Source organism: Lepidochelys kempii, chromosome 2, assembly GCF_965140265.1.
Source record: "Lepidochelys kempii isolate rLepKem1 chromosome 2, rLepKem1.hap2, whole genome shotgun sequence".
In the NCBI taxonomy this organism is placed as follows: Eukaryota; Metazoa; Chordata; order Testudines; family Cheloniidae; genus Lepidochelys; species Lepidochelys kempii.
Genome location: NC_133257.1, coordinates 9094888 through 9110788, shown reverse-complemented (window position 1 = coordinate 9110788; position 15901 = coordinate 9094888). Strand labels below are relative to the sequence as shown.

General features: G+C 49.4%; 1 protein-coding gene across 5 annotated transcripts in view; it reads right to left on the bottom strand.

Moving 5' to 3' along the window:
* Positions 1-9799, bottom strand: part of LOC140906317 (uncharacterized) — a 77361-nt gene extending 67562 nt beyond the window's left edge. Inside the window, exons 1-3 of one of the 5 annotated variants that reach the window (XM_073330010.1) lie at positions 9479-9539; positions 7660-7913; positions 6790-6891 (exon numbers count right to left, since the gene is read on the bottom strand). In XM_073330010.1, the coding sequence (XP_073186111.1) occupies positions 6790-6870 (81 nt within the window). In that variant the 5' untranslated portion in view covers positions 6871-6891; positions 7660-7913; positions 9479-9539. Of the gene's footprint in view, positions 1-6789; positions 6892-7659; positions 7914-9478 lie in introns of all 5 variants that reach the window. The other 4 variants (XM_073330012.1, XM_073330008.1, XM_073330009.1 and 1 more) reach the window with 4 other exon arrangements.
* Positions 9800-15901: the final 6102 nt, after the last annotated feature.

Here is a 15901-nt window from a genome sequence, read left to right as displayed (position 1 = left end):
GCAGGAGGCTGGACTGGATGACTTCTTGAGGTCCCTTCCAGCTTGTCATTTCTCTGATTCTATGTCAGGAATAGGGCAATGGGAAGTTGGGTGGTTCTGGGTGGGAGAGAGCAAAGGTGGTGACAGAGAGAGAGGGAGCAAACGGAGAGCAGGGAAAGCAAGGAGAAACTGAGGGAGACACTCCAAGAATAACCTCGTGTAATGCCCGGTGGCCGAGGACGGCTAGGGGAAGGGCCCAGAGCAATAGTCAAGTGTGCGTGGGTGCTGGGGTAGTTAGGCTGTTGATTGGTATCAGAAGGAGTCTGGGGCAATGGTCAGAGTCCTTACAGCGGTCAGTAGCTGGAAGACCCAGTCTGAGGGGCAGGATCGGTGGATTGGGAAGGGGAGGTCAGGCAAGTCAGCAGGGGCAACAAGGTAGGGCCAGGGGAGGCAGTTTAGTCAGCAGGCAATGGTCCGTTGCTCAGACAGCTTCCTCTTCCTGTTGGAGCCTTTATATGGTCCAGGTACCCAACGAGAGTACTGCCCGTCCATCCAGTCATGGCTTCTGTGGTCTGTAGGCCTTCAGCACTAAGGCTGTTGGTGAGGGGTAGCGGTTCAGTGCCCCACCGTAGTACAGCTGCTAAGGTTGTTGCCTAAGGACCTGGCAAAGCTGGGCTCAGTAACGAGGCCCTCAGTAGGGGGAGCCCAGATCCTCAGGCTGGCCCAGGGGAACCTTGGCTCTGAAGTGAGCCTCTGCTTCCTACTCCACAGGGCTGGCTGCATTTTGTTGTTTCCTGGTGAGTGGTCAAGGACTAGTACATCTCTGGGCTGTAAAAACATGTTGGCTGCTATTATTTATTATGTATATTATGATCGCACCTAAGGACCAGCGCCCCCTTGCGCTAGGGGCTGCACAAACATAGAACAGATAGCTATTCCCCACCCAAGAGAGCTTACAATCTAAATGTACAACTATAAAGAACAGGTGGAGACAGGTGGACAGATGAGGGACACAATGAGACCACAGTGGCTGGCATGATGGGCAGTGATCTCAGCACAGCAGCGGCCTAACTGTCAAGTGTTTTGTAGACCTCACAGGCTAAGGGGTAATATGGCCAAAGCAACAAGCCAGGAAAAGGATCTTTGCGACAGCCATTCGCGTGTTCTCAGGGTCAAGGCCCTGCCTGGTCTGTCCCCACCCTACCCATCGTCTCTCATGAGCTTTGTGACAGCCAGAGGGGAGGAAGTTGCCGTAGGCGAGTCGTAAGATGAGGAGGGCCTAGACAATGGCTCTCGTCATGTGGACAGAGAGGAAAAGCTGGATCCTAGAGATGTGATGCAGAAAGAAGCATCAGGAATTGGACATGGCCTGGATGCAAGCCCACAGATAGAGAAGAGCTGAAGAGGACGTCCAGGTTACAGGCCTGAATGATGACGAGGATGGGGGTGTTTCTCACAGAGACTGAGAAAGGCTTCTGACCTGGACTGTATCCAAGACGACAGCTCCTGTAGCCCGTTACCACCAGCCCTCCCTTAGTTCCCGCATACTACAAGAAATGGCTCTCGCTGCCCCTCTTCCCCATCAAGGCTGTGCAAACCTCAAGAGAAATCTCCTTCCAAGGCAGCACTTAAGCCTGGACTGCAAGATTTACTGTTGCTACAAAAGCTCCCAGGCCCGTGGTGCCAATTGAAGGTCCTCGTGGCAGAAGAAAGGCCTCCAACGCATCTTCCTGACCGACGACAGCTCCGTGCTGATGCAGTAAGAAGCTCGTCATTAGGCATGAAGGACTCTCGCCGGAGCAGCTTTGAAAGATCACTCAGGCTGATACTGACAAATGTCAGCTGAGAGGGGATTTGTCTAGCTGCTCTCTGCTCAACAGGCTGTGACATTATTACACAGAGATCAAGCTTGGTAAACGCTTGCCGTTATTCCTAAACCTGGTGCTAGATCTGCCTGAGTGAGACACAGCATGTCATTTCCCTCGTCTCTCTGTCTCTGGGATAGCTCAGGGCAGGGAGACTCCTATTTATTATGCGCTCACATTTCTCTGACATTTTTATTTCTGAGCTTGTTTATTGGCTGCTGTGTAGTCCAGTGAATGGAGCACTGGTCTGGGAGTCAGGAGTTCTGATTCTCTAGTCCCCACTCTGCTACTGACCTGCTAGGCATTCCTCTGCAAGTCACTTCGGTTTCCCCTTCCCACCCTTTGTCTGTCTTGTCAACACAAACTTGCAGGAATTTCAGATTAAGAACACTGTATTTCAGTTTTGCTTAAACCTGTTCCTAATGGATTGTCATTGAACTCAGCTGATCCTGGTTGCACTGCTATAGGAATGCCCAGGAAACCTTTTGCACCTCACTTTAAAAATCACACTTAAGTTAATCTGGTGTAACTGTATGTGGACAAGCTCTTCAGTTATAAGCTTCTTGGGGCAGGAACTGGCTCTGACTATATATGCTTGTACAGCCCCAAGCACACTGAGGTCCTAGCTGAGGTTGTGGTCATTAGGTAGCACCATGTTATAAAAGATAAATAATAATTTATGTTTGCACAAGTATTCAAAAGTTACTCTGTATCTGACCAATTGCAACTTGGCAACAAAGTCACATGATATTGTTTCTGCTCCATGACTGGAAGAATGCAAGAGTGCTTTTAGTGTGAATACTAGGGCGTATGAACTTAAATGACTCTTTCTGGGAACACTCATAGGTGAAATCCACAGACATACACAATGCGGAGTTTAGTAGACGCAAATTCACTCAGAAGTCCCATTCAAATCTCCCCAGGTCCCCCAGCAAAGAGAGGTGAAGTGAGGACTCAAGATTCCTTATGTAAGAAACTAACACTTGGAAAACCCACTTTCAGAAAAGTTTGTCTCCAGGAAAGAGCAAAATCAAAGCATTGCGGCTGGAATATTCTTTGAGGTCTCTCCTCCCAGACTCACTTCCATGGGCTACTGGTGCAAACCAAACCCTTCAATCTCAGACCCAGTCCCAGGACAAAGTCAAAGGTGGTAGGGGGGGTATAATCGTACAAGAGAGATACCACCAAAGCCACTCAGATCTACCCCAAACCATGCTCCTCATCAGTTGAGCCTGAGTTGAAGGAGATTGTCTTAAATCGTGACAAAGGAAGGGTTAAAAAAGAGATTTTTAAACCTCTCATTGAAACCCACATGGGAAAATCCTTCCTCACTAGTAAATGCTTTAAAACCCTGCCTTCACTTGGATCCCCAAAGGAATCTTCACACCAAAAAGGAGAGGGGCTTGGCAGGTGGAGGAATTGCACTGTTCTTACTGGGGCTTCTCTGGAGGGTGTCTCTGGGGTGACCTAGTGGTGAGAGACCAGGACTAGGAGCCAGGACCTGTTTCTAATCCTCATTCTGAAACTGAGGGCCAGATTCTGATCTCAGTTAGACTGGTGGTGTCAATCCAGCATAACTCCAGAGGAGTAACGTTAACGTCACAAGAACAGACTCGAGTCCCAACTCCTGTTGTGACCTGGGATAAGTCACTTAGCATCTCAGTTCTAGTGTGAAGATGAAGGTTAACAATACTTAGCCTCGCACACCCAGAGGGCTGGTCATTCCCGCAATGGCATTTCATCCGCTCCCAACGTTGCTTTAGAGCTCAGACGACTTGTGTACGTGTTGCAGCTTCAGAATGCTCCCACTGCAGCAGCCAGCCCACCTCAAAGGGCTCTTCGTTTTTGGCCAGGTCTACAAGCACATGAGACAACCTACGCCAGGGATTAATTAGCTCTTTCTACCTCCCAGGGACAGCTGAGGAGCAGTAATCTTCATGAAAATCACCTCCTGGAGGGCAGCAGAGATGCTCACCAGCGACTTTGTTTCTAATGCATGGAATTTCTGCAGTCCCTGCTCCAGCTGCACTGACTCTGAGCTTCCCCACGGGTCCTTTCCACAGCCGCTAACTGTACGGGGCACTGAAGCACTAAGCAGGTCTATGGGACTCCGTTTGAATCAGAAGAGGCTCCCGGCTTTGCCTGGTTTCTGCAGGGCTGGGCAGACGCGTGCAGCTCCATCATGTGCAAGGTATGAACGTGCACTGCTGGAGGCAGCTCCCCTCTCCCCCGGCCACTGCAGAGAGGGACTGGCACTGAAAGCCGTGCCCTGGAGGATACTGCTCTTCGGAAGTCCTTGGAGTCCTTGCCAAGCAGCAGGAGGCATCTCAGTGGGGAGGCTTGGAAGGTCAGCAGCTGATGCAGGTGGCTGGCCACCTCGCTTCTGGGGCCCCTTTCAGGGCTGAGGAGAGCCGCTGGGTTTGCATTCCCTGCATGGGTCCAGATTAGCTCCTCAAGGCATTTCAAGAGCACTTCCAGGAAAGCTCTCTCTTGGCCCGGGGTAGGGAAGGATGGGAAAGGGTGGCCTTGCAGTTACCTCACATGCAGACTGGTCCCCTGGCCAGTGGCTGTTGGTAGTGTGTGCTGATAAGGCCGTTTACAGGGGATCAGACTCCGTGTCCAGCAGGACACATACTAGGGCAAAATCTACCATGACAATGGGCCTGGGCCAGAGTGGTAAAGCTATTTGGGTGCCTACAGATGCCTAGCGGAAGATGCCTAGGCACTTTTGAAAATCTGTGACAATCAGGGTCCAGACACGCCAGGGGGAGAACAGGGGGGCTGAACCCCAAAGAATATGCAATTGAATCAACTGACTGTACACACTATTCCTGTACTATGAAAGTGTATCGGGTAAGGTCTTTTAGGAAAGCCGGTGATGCAGGGGTGATTAATGTAATTGGGAAGTGAGTGTATTTATGTGATATGAGGAACTCTGGACACTCACTGATATTATGCTTTAAACTCTGGGACCAAATGATGGGAGGAACGGGTTTTCACCCAGAGACGAGGGAAGGCAGCTATCTGCCAGCCCCCAATGGAAATTAAGCATTATGGAATCAAAACAATGGAAGCCCAATTAACATACAAGTCAGCAGGGGGATGGGAAGGGAAGAACAGCAGATCAGCCTGACTCTAGGGACTAAACAATGAGTTTGGGGAAACATGAGCAGAAGCAAAAAGCCATTTCGGCCTCCATCACTGAGGGGACAATAGGCTACAGCACGCTTCGAGCCTGGGACAGTCGGGTGCCCCGGTTTGGGGACTAGGGATTGTGATCGATAAGGAAACTGCTTAGGCAATGGTTGCAACTTGCTAGAATTCAAGTTTGAGTCACAAGAAAGCACATTTTGTTGTTTTTATTTGTAACCTTTCCTCTCTGTTCTCTCTGTTTCCCTCTTCTGTGGGAGCCCTTCAACCTATGTTCTGTGCTAATAAAAGTAGGGTGGCTTTCTTACAAGCCCATCTCAGTGCTATGTATGAAAGTGAAGGGTAACATCCACAGCCGAACTATCAGGTTGGTGTGAGATCTGGCTCTTTGGAGGCAGCGAACTGGGTAGCCTCTGTGAGGGCCCAGTGAGAGGGGCTGGACAATACAGAGGGCATGGCTTGACAGAGACTCCAGACTGGAAGGGCTGTAGGCATCACCCTACAAGGAGCCACCAGGCTGGTGGAAGACAGGGTGAGGTCACTGTGCTAGTAGCAGGCTGCTGGTGGCAGGGCCCTGAGCCGAAACTTCCCAGCACAGAAGCACCCAGGGTCACAGGGCAGATGGAGACACAACCCCTTACTGGTCTGGGTGAACCCCCAAAGCGTCACACCACCCATCCGCATCTTTAGGTGCCTAAATACCTTTGAAAGTCTGGCCCTTTGTTTCTTTGTCCACCAGCCTTCCAGACCATAGCGCCCTCTCCCGCTGAGCAGGTGAACTGCAGCCCTTTCGCAAAAACATTTGAAAAACTAAATACCCAAAACATTACCAGACATGATCTAGGCTTAAAAAAGACACAGACACCCCACCGCTGTGGAAGGGAGTCCCAAGTAACAAATTGCAGAGCCACACAATATTTATCATGGACCCTTACCTTCTCTCCTCCTCAGCATGTCAATAGATGTACACAGATGTTTATTTCTGTGCACAAATACATAACAAATAAAGGCCAGTGCCTTGGACCAGACGACCTCCAGCTGGCACAAGCTGCCAGACTCCTTTAACCATAGGCTTTAGAGATGAAAATGACCTATTGCTTACTCACATCTCTGCTACTACAGGATTATTCCCATCATAAACACTCCTCCCTGCTCAGTTCAGTCCAGTCCTAGATGATTCATACCATGGAGTTTTCCTTAGGAGGCTCTTCCAATGTCTAATAGACCGTAACGCTAGGAAACATTTCCTGATATTCCTCATACGCTTTCCTAAGCTCAGGTTCAGTCCCTTGCTCTTTGCCATAAACAATTCCTCTCCCTCCTCCATGTCTATTTCATTCACATGCTGTCAGATGAAAGGCTCAGCTTGTTGTTAAGGCACTGGGGAGGTTCTCAGATAACATGGGTTCAAATCCCAACTCTGCCACAAGCACGCTGTGTGCCCTTGGGCAAATCACTTCATCTCTCCATGTCTCAGTTCCTCACCTCTAAAATGGGGATCGCAATTCTTCCTTTGTCATGCCTATGTAGCTATTCAGCTCGCTGAGCAGGGACGGTCTCTCATTAGGTGTTTGTACAGCGCCCAGCATGATGGAACCTTGACCTCACTTTGGTGGTACCGTAATACAAACAATGAATGAGAATACTATCAGCAAACAATTATCAGATCCCCTCCTAGTGGTCACGTAGCCCATAACTCCATACTGTACGGAGTCCTTTAACATGAGTCTCTCTCTCCTTGCTCCACTTATTCCCATCAGGGCTATGGACAGCAAGATAGTAAGTGGTCTCTTACCTTAGTTTGGTCTGAAAGATTCACTCCCAGCTCCAGCAACCTCTCGACAATGGACAGCCTGTTCTCTCTCACCGCGATCATGAAGGGGGTCAGGCCTGACTCCTGGAGGAGACAAGACAGGCATTGCTGACTGAGTCCCTAGATGTCTGAGTCATCACGGACTATTGCTGCTCATTTCTTCCTAGAAAGGTCACCTTTCAGGCAACCACCACTTCAGCACCTGACCCCAGCTGCCATGCTGGTGCATGGGGAGGAAGGCTAAGATCTCGGGTAGCAAGGGTCCCAGCCCACACTGTGCTGTCTAAACATGAACAATTACCCTCAAAACCCACTTTCCGAGATCTTTCCAAGAGGTGAAAATGGAACTACTCAAGCATGATTCTATTCGGCCCAGTTTGAGATTAGAGCCGAGTCAATCAGGACTGTAAGAACTGCTGGGTTTGTCTTTACCCAGGCCTGGAGTTTCATTAGATTGCAGCTGTTTTAGGGCTGGAACAGCTTGGCCATCCTGTTCCCTCCTGAGGGAGCACTCTGCCTCAGGCATGCCTCAGGCGTGTCTCTGGGGGCTTTTCTTTTCTTAAGCTAGGTCTGTAAACCCTGTGCAATCCAGTGTGACCCAAAGCACCCCTTTATTCACACGCTGCACACTACTGTAATAATCTTTATACAAAATATGCCTTGAGAGACATCAACTGAAAACTAACAACGTGCTAGGGAATAATATAGTGGTGAAAAGTAGGGAGCAACATTATTCGTAAAGTTATGAATTCCCCTGTATGACTATGTTAGCACATGTTCAAAACCAGACAGCCCTGCCTAGGCAAAAGATTTTAAAACAGGTCTAGAATAAACAAAGGGATGCGTGTTTACCCCAATTTACATATATGTAGCAAACGGGATCATCAAGGCAGCAGGGGGAGGAGATGGCAGGAAACAGAATAATTTGCATTTCAGCAAACATAAATGGGGGAAGAAAGGGCGCAGAGCCTCCTTCATCACCAGACTCCATGTTGCTTTCCTCACTGCTTGAATAAACTTTACTTTGAGGCGTAACCTTCAGAAGACTCCAAGGTTCACCAGACTGTCAAAGAAAGGGCCAGAAAACCCCATGTTTTCTCTTTCACCTAAAACGACAAAGGCACCTGTGCTGTTATGCCTCTGGAAGAGGAGGAGGATCCATCACCATCTTGCTGGCAGACTACAGGTGTCGAAGGCCATCTTGCCAAACCCCTGAACCAAAACTTGCTAGATTAAGTTTGAGACTTTTAGAGGCGTGCTTTCACTTTCAGTTGCTGGTGACCATTTCTAATTTTCTCTCTCATACTTGAATTCACTTAAAACCCTATCTTCTTTTGTTCATAAACTTGTTCTTGCTGTTCATCTAAACCAACAGCATTGGGTTTGTACTCCAATGGGTGTCAACTCCAGTTAATGTGGCCAGCTGGGGTGTTGTGTCTGGTTAGAGGAGCAAACAAATCAAATTATTTCTCTGAACTGTCCTGTAGAAGGGTGGAAATTACAGAGCACAAGGTTTGGGGGCAATTCGGGACTGGGATTGCATTGGGGTCACCCTGCAAGTAGCATCCAAGGCTGCTGGAAGCTGCAGACAGGCTGCTGGGGTCAGAACAGCTGTACCAGGGCTGTCTAGCGCACAGGCCCTCCGGGTGTGACCTGCATGCTTGTAGGCTGGTTGTGAGTGGCCCAGGTTGGGAGCTACAAGAGCAAAGCATTGTGAGGCACCCAGGGTTACAGGGCCCGCAGTGACACACAGAAAATCAGGGCCTACTTTGGTAGATGAAGGTTGAATCCAAGCCCAAAGCTCTCGACCCTGAATGGCTAAATGCCCTCTACAGCTAGTGGCACTGGTTAGCAGCATGGGCTCAAGACTCCAGGACTGTTCCATGCTGGGTGGCTCAGACAGCGCTGCTCAGCACACGTGGAGCACTCCAACAGACAGCCCCCTTTGGACGGGACGGGTCACAAACGCTATCCAATTAAATGATTCCTGCTCCTCTGTCCATACTGAAGGCTGGTTTTGTGGCTGAGGCTCTGGGTTAGGGCTCAGTAAATCCAAGTTCAATCCCTGGCTCTCCCTCAGACATTGTGTGAGACTTCGGGCAAGTCACCTAAGCTCCCTTCACCTGCGCTCTCCATTTCTAAAACGGGGACGGTAATGCTTCCTTTATCTGCCATGTCTATTGAGACGGGAAACTCTTCAAGGCAGGGACCGCCTCACTATGCGTTTGCACAGCGCCTAGCACAATGGGGCCGGGATCTCAGTGGCGGTCCTGCATGCACACAATAATAGTGAAACCACTGGCTAAAATATCCCTGTTCTTAACAAGGAGAAGCCATTCAGCGTGAACCACAACCAGGAAGGAGAATGGGAGCAGAGTCGTCAGTTCATGCAGGTAAGAGAGGATTTACCCGCCTATTCCAGCTAGTGGAATACTTTGCCTCCAGCAAGGGTGAATACTAGATGACGCAGACAGAGCCAAACCCCTGGCTCCCAAGGCACTTGACCATTTACACACTGGAAAGAACCATGATTAGCTCCGGTGACTCCAGCCCTTCCCCTTCCTCCCTGCCTCCCACCGCCCCCCAAAATCATCATAACATCATTTATTCTTTTGTATCTGTCATACCACAAGCCAACGCTGAAATAGCTTCTTGGCTGTTGGCTACTTACTTGGTCAGTTTGGGAGATGGCTGGGTCCCCCTTGTCCATGCCTCTCAGGGTCTGCTCCAGGGTGATCCACTCCCCTTTGGTGGCCAGCTGCAGCACCCTGCTGCCAGAGGCGAATGATCCTGGGGGGCTGAGAGACGAACTGTTCTCGGACATTTTCCTTCTCTTCCCCCAACTCAGATTCTTTTCAAGGTCAGTCCTTGCACGGCTCCTTGTAGGGAATCATATTTCTGCTCTCCTCGGCTGTGCTGGGAGAAGGCGTCTTAGGCAGCGACTGATGTCAATCTCTTTTTCTTTTGCTCTCTCTTGGTAGGAGGTAATTGCCCCCCCCCTTTCTTTCCCCCCTATTCTCTATTGATTCAGACTCTTCCAATCAGAGGGACCTTTCAGCTCAGGCTCTGGTTAAACTTTTCTAACTCCTCCTTTGTGTCCCGGTTACCTTGACATCAGCCTCCTGCAGGGGGGTGAGGTGGGGGTTGGGTTTTCTGCCCGTTAAAAAGCTGCCTTTATCAATTTTCCTACAGGAGCTTATTTCAGTCAAGTTCACGGGCCTGAGGTAGGAAAAACGCAACTCATTCTCGTGAGGATTGCGTCTCATCACCATCCTACAGTGAGCCGGATTCGAAGAGTTACTGCTGCGGCTTGGCCTTTCTTGCTCGAGACAGGCCCAAGATGTCACCCTCCAAGAGCTGAATTTGCCCACATGCACTTGGGTTCAGAGTCAAGGGTTTTAAGCCATTTCCCGCCAACCATTTTCTTGGGCATTTTTTGATGAAAAAGCTGCCAGGATCCCACGTGATCTAACAGCAGCAGATTCTCCCAGGGCTTATAATTTCAATGGGGAGGAGAGGGTGGGAGGCAGGAATTCAAGCCATAGGACTGGAAAGGACATCCTGTGTCAGGCAACCCCATCATACAAACTTCTTAATCACTGTATCAAGCTCCATTGTAAAACAAGTTAGAAAAGCGTATCCACGTTCACAGCCGTTGCACGCAGAAAGAGCCGAGTGCGGTTTGCATTCGATCAATATCTTTTTCACACTTCCCTTCTTTGCTTATGGCAAGTAGACCCGCTTCACCTCCCTCCAAAGGAGCAGACAGAGAGCCCTGCTGAGTGAGACGGGAGCTGCGGTCTGACCTGCCATGATGAGCAGCAGGGTTCTGGGCAGTTAGTATGTATCTATTAGTAGTTATCTGTCTGGACACAATGTGCCAGGTGCTTTCCAGACATACAAGGGATGGTCCCTGCCTGGAGGAGCTTATGGTCTAAGGACGTGGAGATCTGGGAAGGGAAAGAACAAAAAGAATTTTTCCGTACGAGTCAAGAGGCACCACGAGCTCTCTGGCCGCATTACAGATAAACCAGGCACAGTGAGCTTTAACAAATAAATCAATCTTGAGCTTCACGAGACATATCCAGCTCCCACCTTAATTTAAACTAGAGATGGGCCCAGCCCCAAACCCTAGAACCAACCCACCTTGAACTGCGGAAGGGTGTCAGGCACTGAACCTCCATCCCCAATCCAATTTCACTGCTCACCCAAATTTCTGGGCAAACCCCTGGGCTCCCCACATCCTGAACTTTCGAGTCATTGGCGGGAAGGGAGGGGGTTGAACATTAGACTCAGATTCCAAATGGGCCTTAGCGCATTCTATAGCTACACACCTTTAGGGGGGCTTTGCAGACAAGCTGCACCCCCACGGTGATAGGTGCTGCCCACACAGACAAGATCCTGCCCCAAAGAGCTCAGTGTAAGATGAGAAAGGCCACACAGAAAGGCGGGAAGAGAGAGAGGGGAAAAAAACCCAATCCAAATGGATACATAACAAATTAATATCAGGGATCCCCCAGTGAGCCTCAACCCAGAGGAAGGCTGGCCCAATGGTTAGGGCACAGCCTGGAGACTCGGGAGACTGGGGTACATGCCCCTGCTTTGCAACAGACTTCCTGTGTGACCCGAGGCAAGTCACTTGCTTCTTTGTGCCTCAGTTCCCGGTCTATAAAATGAGGATAATGGCACGGCCCTGCCTCACAGGGCCATTGTGAGGACAAGTACAGCAGTGACTGGGAGGGGCTCAGACACTAATGTGACGAGGGCTATCTAAGTACCTGAGTCAGATAGATAGAACCCAGACCAAATGAGCTGGCTGGGCTTCTTGTACGTGTCACAGCAAAGGTGGGGCTTGAGGAGGAGAGGAGTGTGGCCTTACAGGTCAGTTCAGGGAGGATGCTTTATGTAGGAGGAGGATGAACACAGCTGCAAGAAATGGGAAAACTAGGGATCAAGGCTGGCGTCTTGGGCAGAGGGCACCATGAGAAGAGCAGAGCTGTGGCAGTCTTTGAAATTGAGGGCAAGCAACCTGACCTTCATGTGCTGGGAAAGTGATTTGGGGAGGGATGGGTTAAACCCACGAGAACATTTGGCAAGGCAGGCAGATGGCATCCGGCCTGTGGCAGGGAGGATGCCAATAGTAACAGACAGAGTTGGTCAGAAATTTTCAGATGCAACATTTTTCCATCAGAGGGCATCCAGGAAGCGCGTCTGATTTTGGAAACACCAAACTATAGCTGGGGGACAGTTTTGGTGTTTCTGAAATGAAATGGGGCAGGATTTCACTTCCAAGAAAGATGCTGGGGCATCGGCTTTGCATCCTGACTGGGAAGGAAAATATTTCCAAAACATCGAAACAGTTTGCAGAAGTGAAACTTAGTTCCCCTGCCAGCTCTAGTCACAGACAGTGGCAGGAGCCAGGAGAGGGCTTCTGATACACCATGAGTTCAGTCTGAAGGCAAGTGATCAAGCAGGAGAGGTCAGAGAGACTGGCCCAAAAGGCGGGACTGATGGGAGGGGGCTGATCAGGAGTGGAGTGCTAGCTTTACGTACATTCACCCCAATAATGGCACTCGCACCGAATGCGGAGGTGTCTCGCCCCTCGCCTGCAGGGGAGGCCAGGTTAAATTTCCTGTAAACAGAGAGCCAGTTCAGGAACTAGGTTAGTGGGGTCTTACGTCTGGTGCACATATTTCTACGTCATCAGTCTATATCCTGATCCTACTTCTCTCCTATTGGTGAGCCAAATTGCTGATTTTCTATACATCACACCTATCCAAAGGGTTTTTACTATCTTCTTTCCTGACCAGGCCCCAGGAGAGCTTAGTCACACACTGATTTCCCAAGTCGGTTCTCCTCCGCTGAAAACAATGATTTACAATAATTGCCTTAAAAAAGAAAATGTTCCAGTGACCTCTGGTGGCATCCCTGGGAATTCGTGGACAATACCATTGATTATTGAACTGTGCTGGCCAGGCCTCAGGCCCAGACTTGGCCTGAGCAGAAGGCTGAGCCAAGAGGATGCTCTGTTTAATTTCTTTGTTTGAAGAGATGTTCAGAACAGGTGACTGTGATTATAGAGGAGGATTTTAAGGCTGATCCTTTTGTTGTTTTGGGTCCATGACGCACAGCCTACGTCTACACAGGCACTTTCGTCGCTAAAACTTTTGTCACTTAGGGGTGTGACCCCCCCGCTTCACGACAAAAGTGCTGGTGTGGACAGAGCTTCATCGGCAGGAGTCGTGTTCTCGGTGACGAAGCTCCTGCCCTCGTTTGAGGTGGTTTTAGTTTGTCACTGGGAGAGCTCTCTCCCGGCGATAAAGAGCGGCCGCACAGTGCACCTTCCATGATATGGGGGCGATCGTATCAAAACCTTTGCTACAGTCAAGGTATATCATGTCCACCATTTTCCCCATATCCACAGAGCCCGTTATCTCATCGTAGAAGGCAATCAAGTTGGTCAGGCATGACTTGCCCTTGGTGAATCCATGTTGACTGTTCCTGATCACCTTCCTTTCCTCCAAGTGCTTCAAAATGGATTCCTTAAGGACCTGCTCCATGATTTTTCCAGGGCCTGAGGTGAGGCTGACTGGCCTGTAGTTCCCCAGGTTCTCTTTCTTCCCTTTTTTAAATATGGGCACTATAAGCACCACAGGTCGCTGTCCCATAATTGTGACTATGTAAATAGCAACTTTGTTAACTGTTTCAGTGCTGGGCCTTTTAGGAGAAACCTCCAGCTATAATGAGATGGCGGGCAGAACTTGAGCAGAGAACTGGAATAAGCATCTGATACGCAGCTGTGTTTGCAGGAAACAGACTTTACTCCATGGTCACATGGCAGTGATCCGTGCACTAGCACTAAGGGAGCCCATTACAAGGGCCACCCCTTCCTTCATACACCCAACTCCTGCTCCGGAGTTTTCCAAAGGGTGAAAGCAGGGAGATTGCAAAACCCAATAGAACAGTAAAGGTACGATGATATTGCAAAAATTCAGCGAGACTCTTATTAGAGCTGGTCAGCAAACAGGAAACCATTTTATCAACATTTCCCCACCTGTTTTTCAATCAAAACATCAAAATATTTCACCCAGCTCCAATCAGTATTTTAATGCTTCCATGCAACTTTGGAGACCCAACAGGTGGGGGTGTGGGGTCTGGGAGGGAGTTTGGGTGCGGGAAGGGATTCTGACCTTGGGCAGGAGGTTCGGGGCACGGGCTCTGGACAGGCAGTGCTTACCGCAGGTGGCTCCCGGTCAGTGGTGTGGTGGGGCTAAGGCAGGCCCCTTGCCTGCTCTGGTTCCTTGCTGCTCCCAGAAGTGGATGCCATGTCTGGATCCTAGGGGGAGGCGCAGCCAGGTGGCTCTGTGCGGTGCCCACACTCGCAGGCACCGCCCCAGCAGCTCCCATTGGCCACAGTTTCCAGCCAATGGGAGCTACAGAGCCAGCACTAGGGGCAGGGGCAGCACATGGAGCTTCCCTGATTGCCCCTGTACCTAGGGGCTGGACATTTCGGCCGCTTCCAGGGAGCTGCACAAAGGCAGGGAGCCTGCCTTAGCCCTGCTGCACCACTGACCAGACTTTTAACAGCCCACAGTGCTGACTGGAGACGCCAGGGTCCCTTTGCGACCAGGTGTTCCGGTCGAAAACTGGACACCTGGCATCCCTAATTGGAGGTTTACAGAAGGTGCTTAGGGTCTTCAGAAGGAAAATTCAAAGAGCAGATTCCATTTCCCACTCACGCTACACTTAAAACATGAGGCAAAACAGAACCCTCTGTTCTGTCAGAAGTGCCAGCTGAATTGCTTTTTCAATTGCAGTCAACAAAGCTGATTGCCATGAGCTGAACTTTAAGAACCTCGTGTACACTGGACAAACTGGAGAAAAAGCATAGAAAAATCTTATGTCTTTTTTTTTTTTTTTTAGCCCCCAACCCAGTGCCTTCAGTCCATATAGCCTGCCAAGTTGTGACACCATCGCAGCTGAGAAAAGCTGAGATTTTCATAAGCTCCACACGCAATTTTCTTGCTTAGGAGAAGTGGAGTGGAAGCTCATTTGAGAAATACTCTGCACATTTCTGATGCTTTGTAGTCTAAGACTAGGCAAGGATTGCTGTATACTTATGAGAGCATGGGGCTAAAACAAGAATTTATTGGGCTCTATTCCCAATTGCCACCAACTTGTGGCGGGATCTTGGGCAAATCCGTTAGCTTCTTTCTACCTCTCTTGATCCTTCTGTATAAATTGGCACAGCACCGGGACAAATTCCCGGCCACTGAGGACTTCATGACCATCCCCATGCTGCACACCATGGCCACTAGGAACTTCACAGGGCAGGGTAGAACTCAGATTGTTTTCTGCTCCCAAAGTGAGGCCCCTAACACGTTAGATATGGGGAGACTCATTGTTAGCTGTTAGCAGTATATGGCCCATGTCACACTGTTGAGCACTCCTGATGTCATCCGTTAAAAGGCAGTGACACATACTGTCCAATATGTATGTGTCTAGAGGGGAAGGATGGTCCAGTGGTTAGAGCACTAGTCTAGGATGAGACACACCCTGGTTCAATTCCCTGCTGTGTCACAGACTTCCTGTGTTATGTTGTATCAACTTAGAATAGATGGGGTCAAAGGTTTAAGATAACACTCTTTAATATTAGACAGTAACTGGGTTAACAGGCTTTGGGGTTTTGCATACAGAGACCTCAGCCTGCTTAGCTCCATGGCAAACCCACCATTGAAAATCCTTTTCACCTTTTTGTAAAGATGCAGAAAAGAAGGAAAAACTGTTGAGGCGTTCAAAATGTTTTCATTTTAACATCCCTTGCTCCCTTTCCTTTTAGTTGAAGGAAGTTTTTAGAAAGCAACTCCCTTGTTTGCCAGTCTTCTAGATGTTAATAATTGTCCTTGTGTGTGTGTAGGGAGGGGACAGGGACTGATAGTTGAGATGGGATGGAGCTGCTGTTGTTATACTCTGATCCTATTCCTTAAAAGACAAAACAAGTTGGACATACACAAAAGGGGGAGAGAAAAGAAGAACAAAGATAAAAAAAATTAACCTGTGGAACTCCTTGCCAGAGGATGTTGTGAAGGCCAAG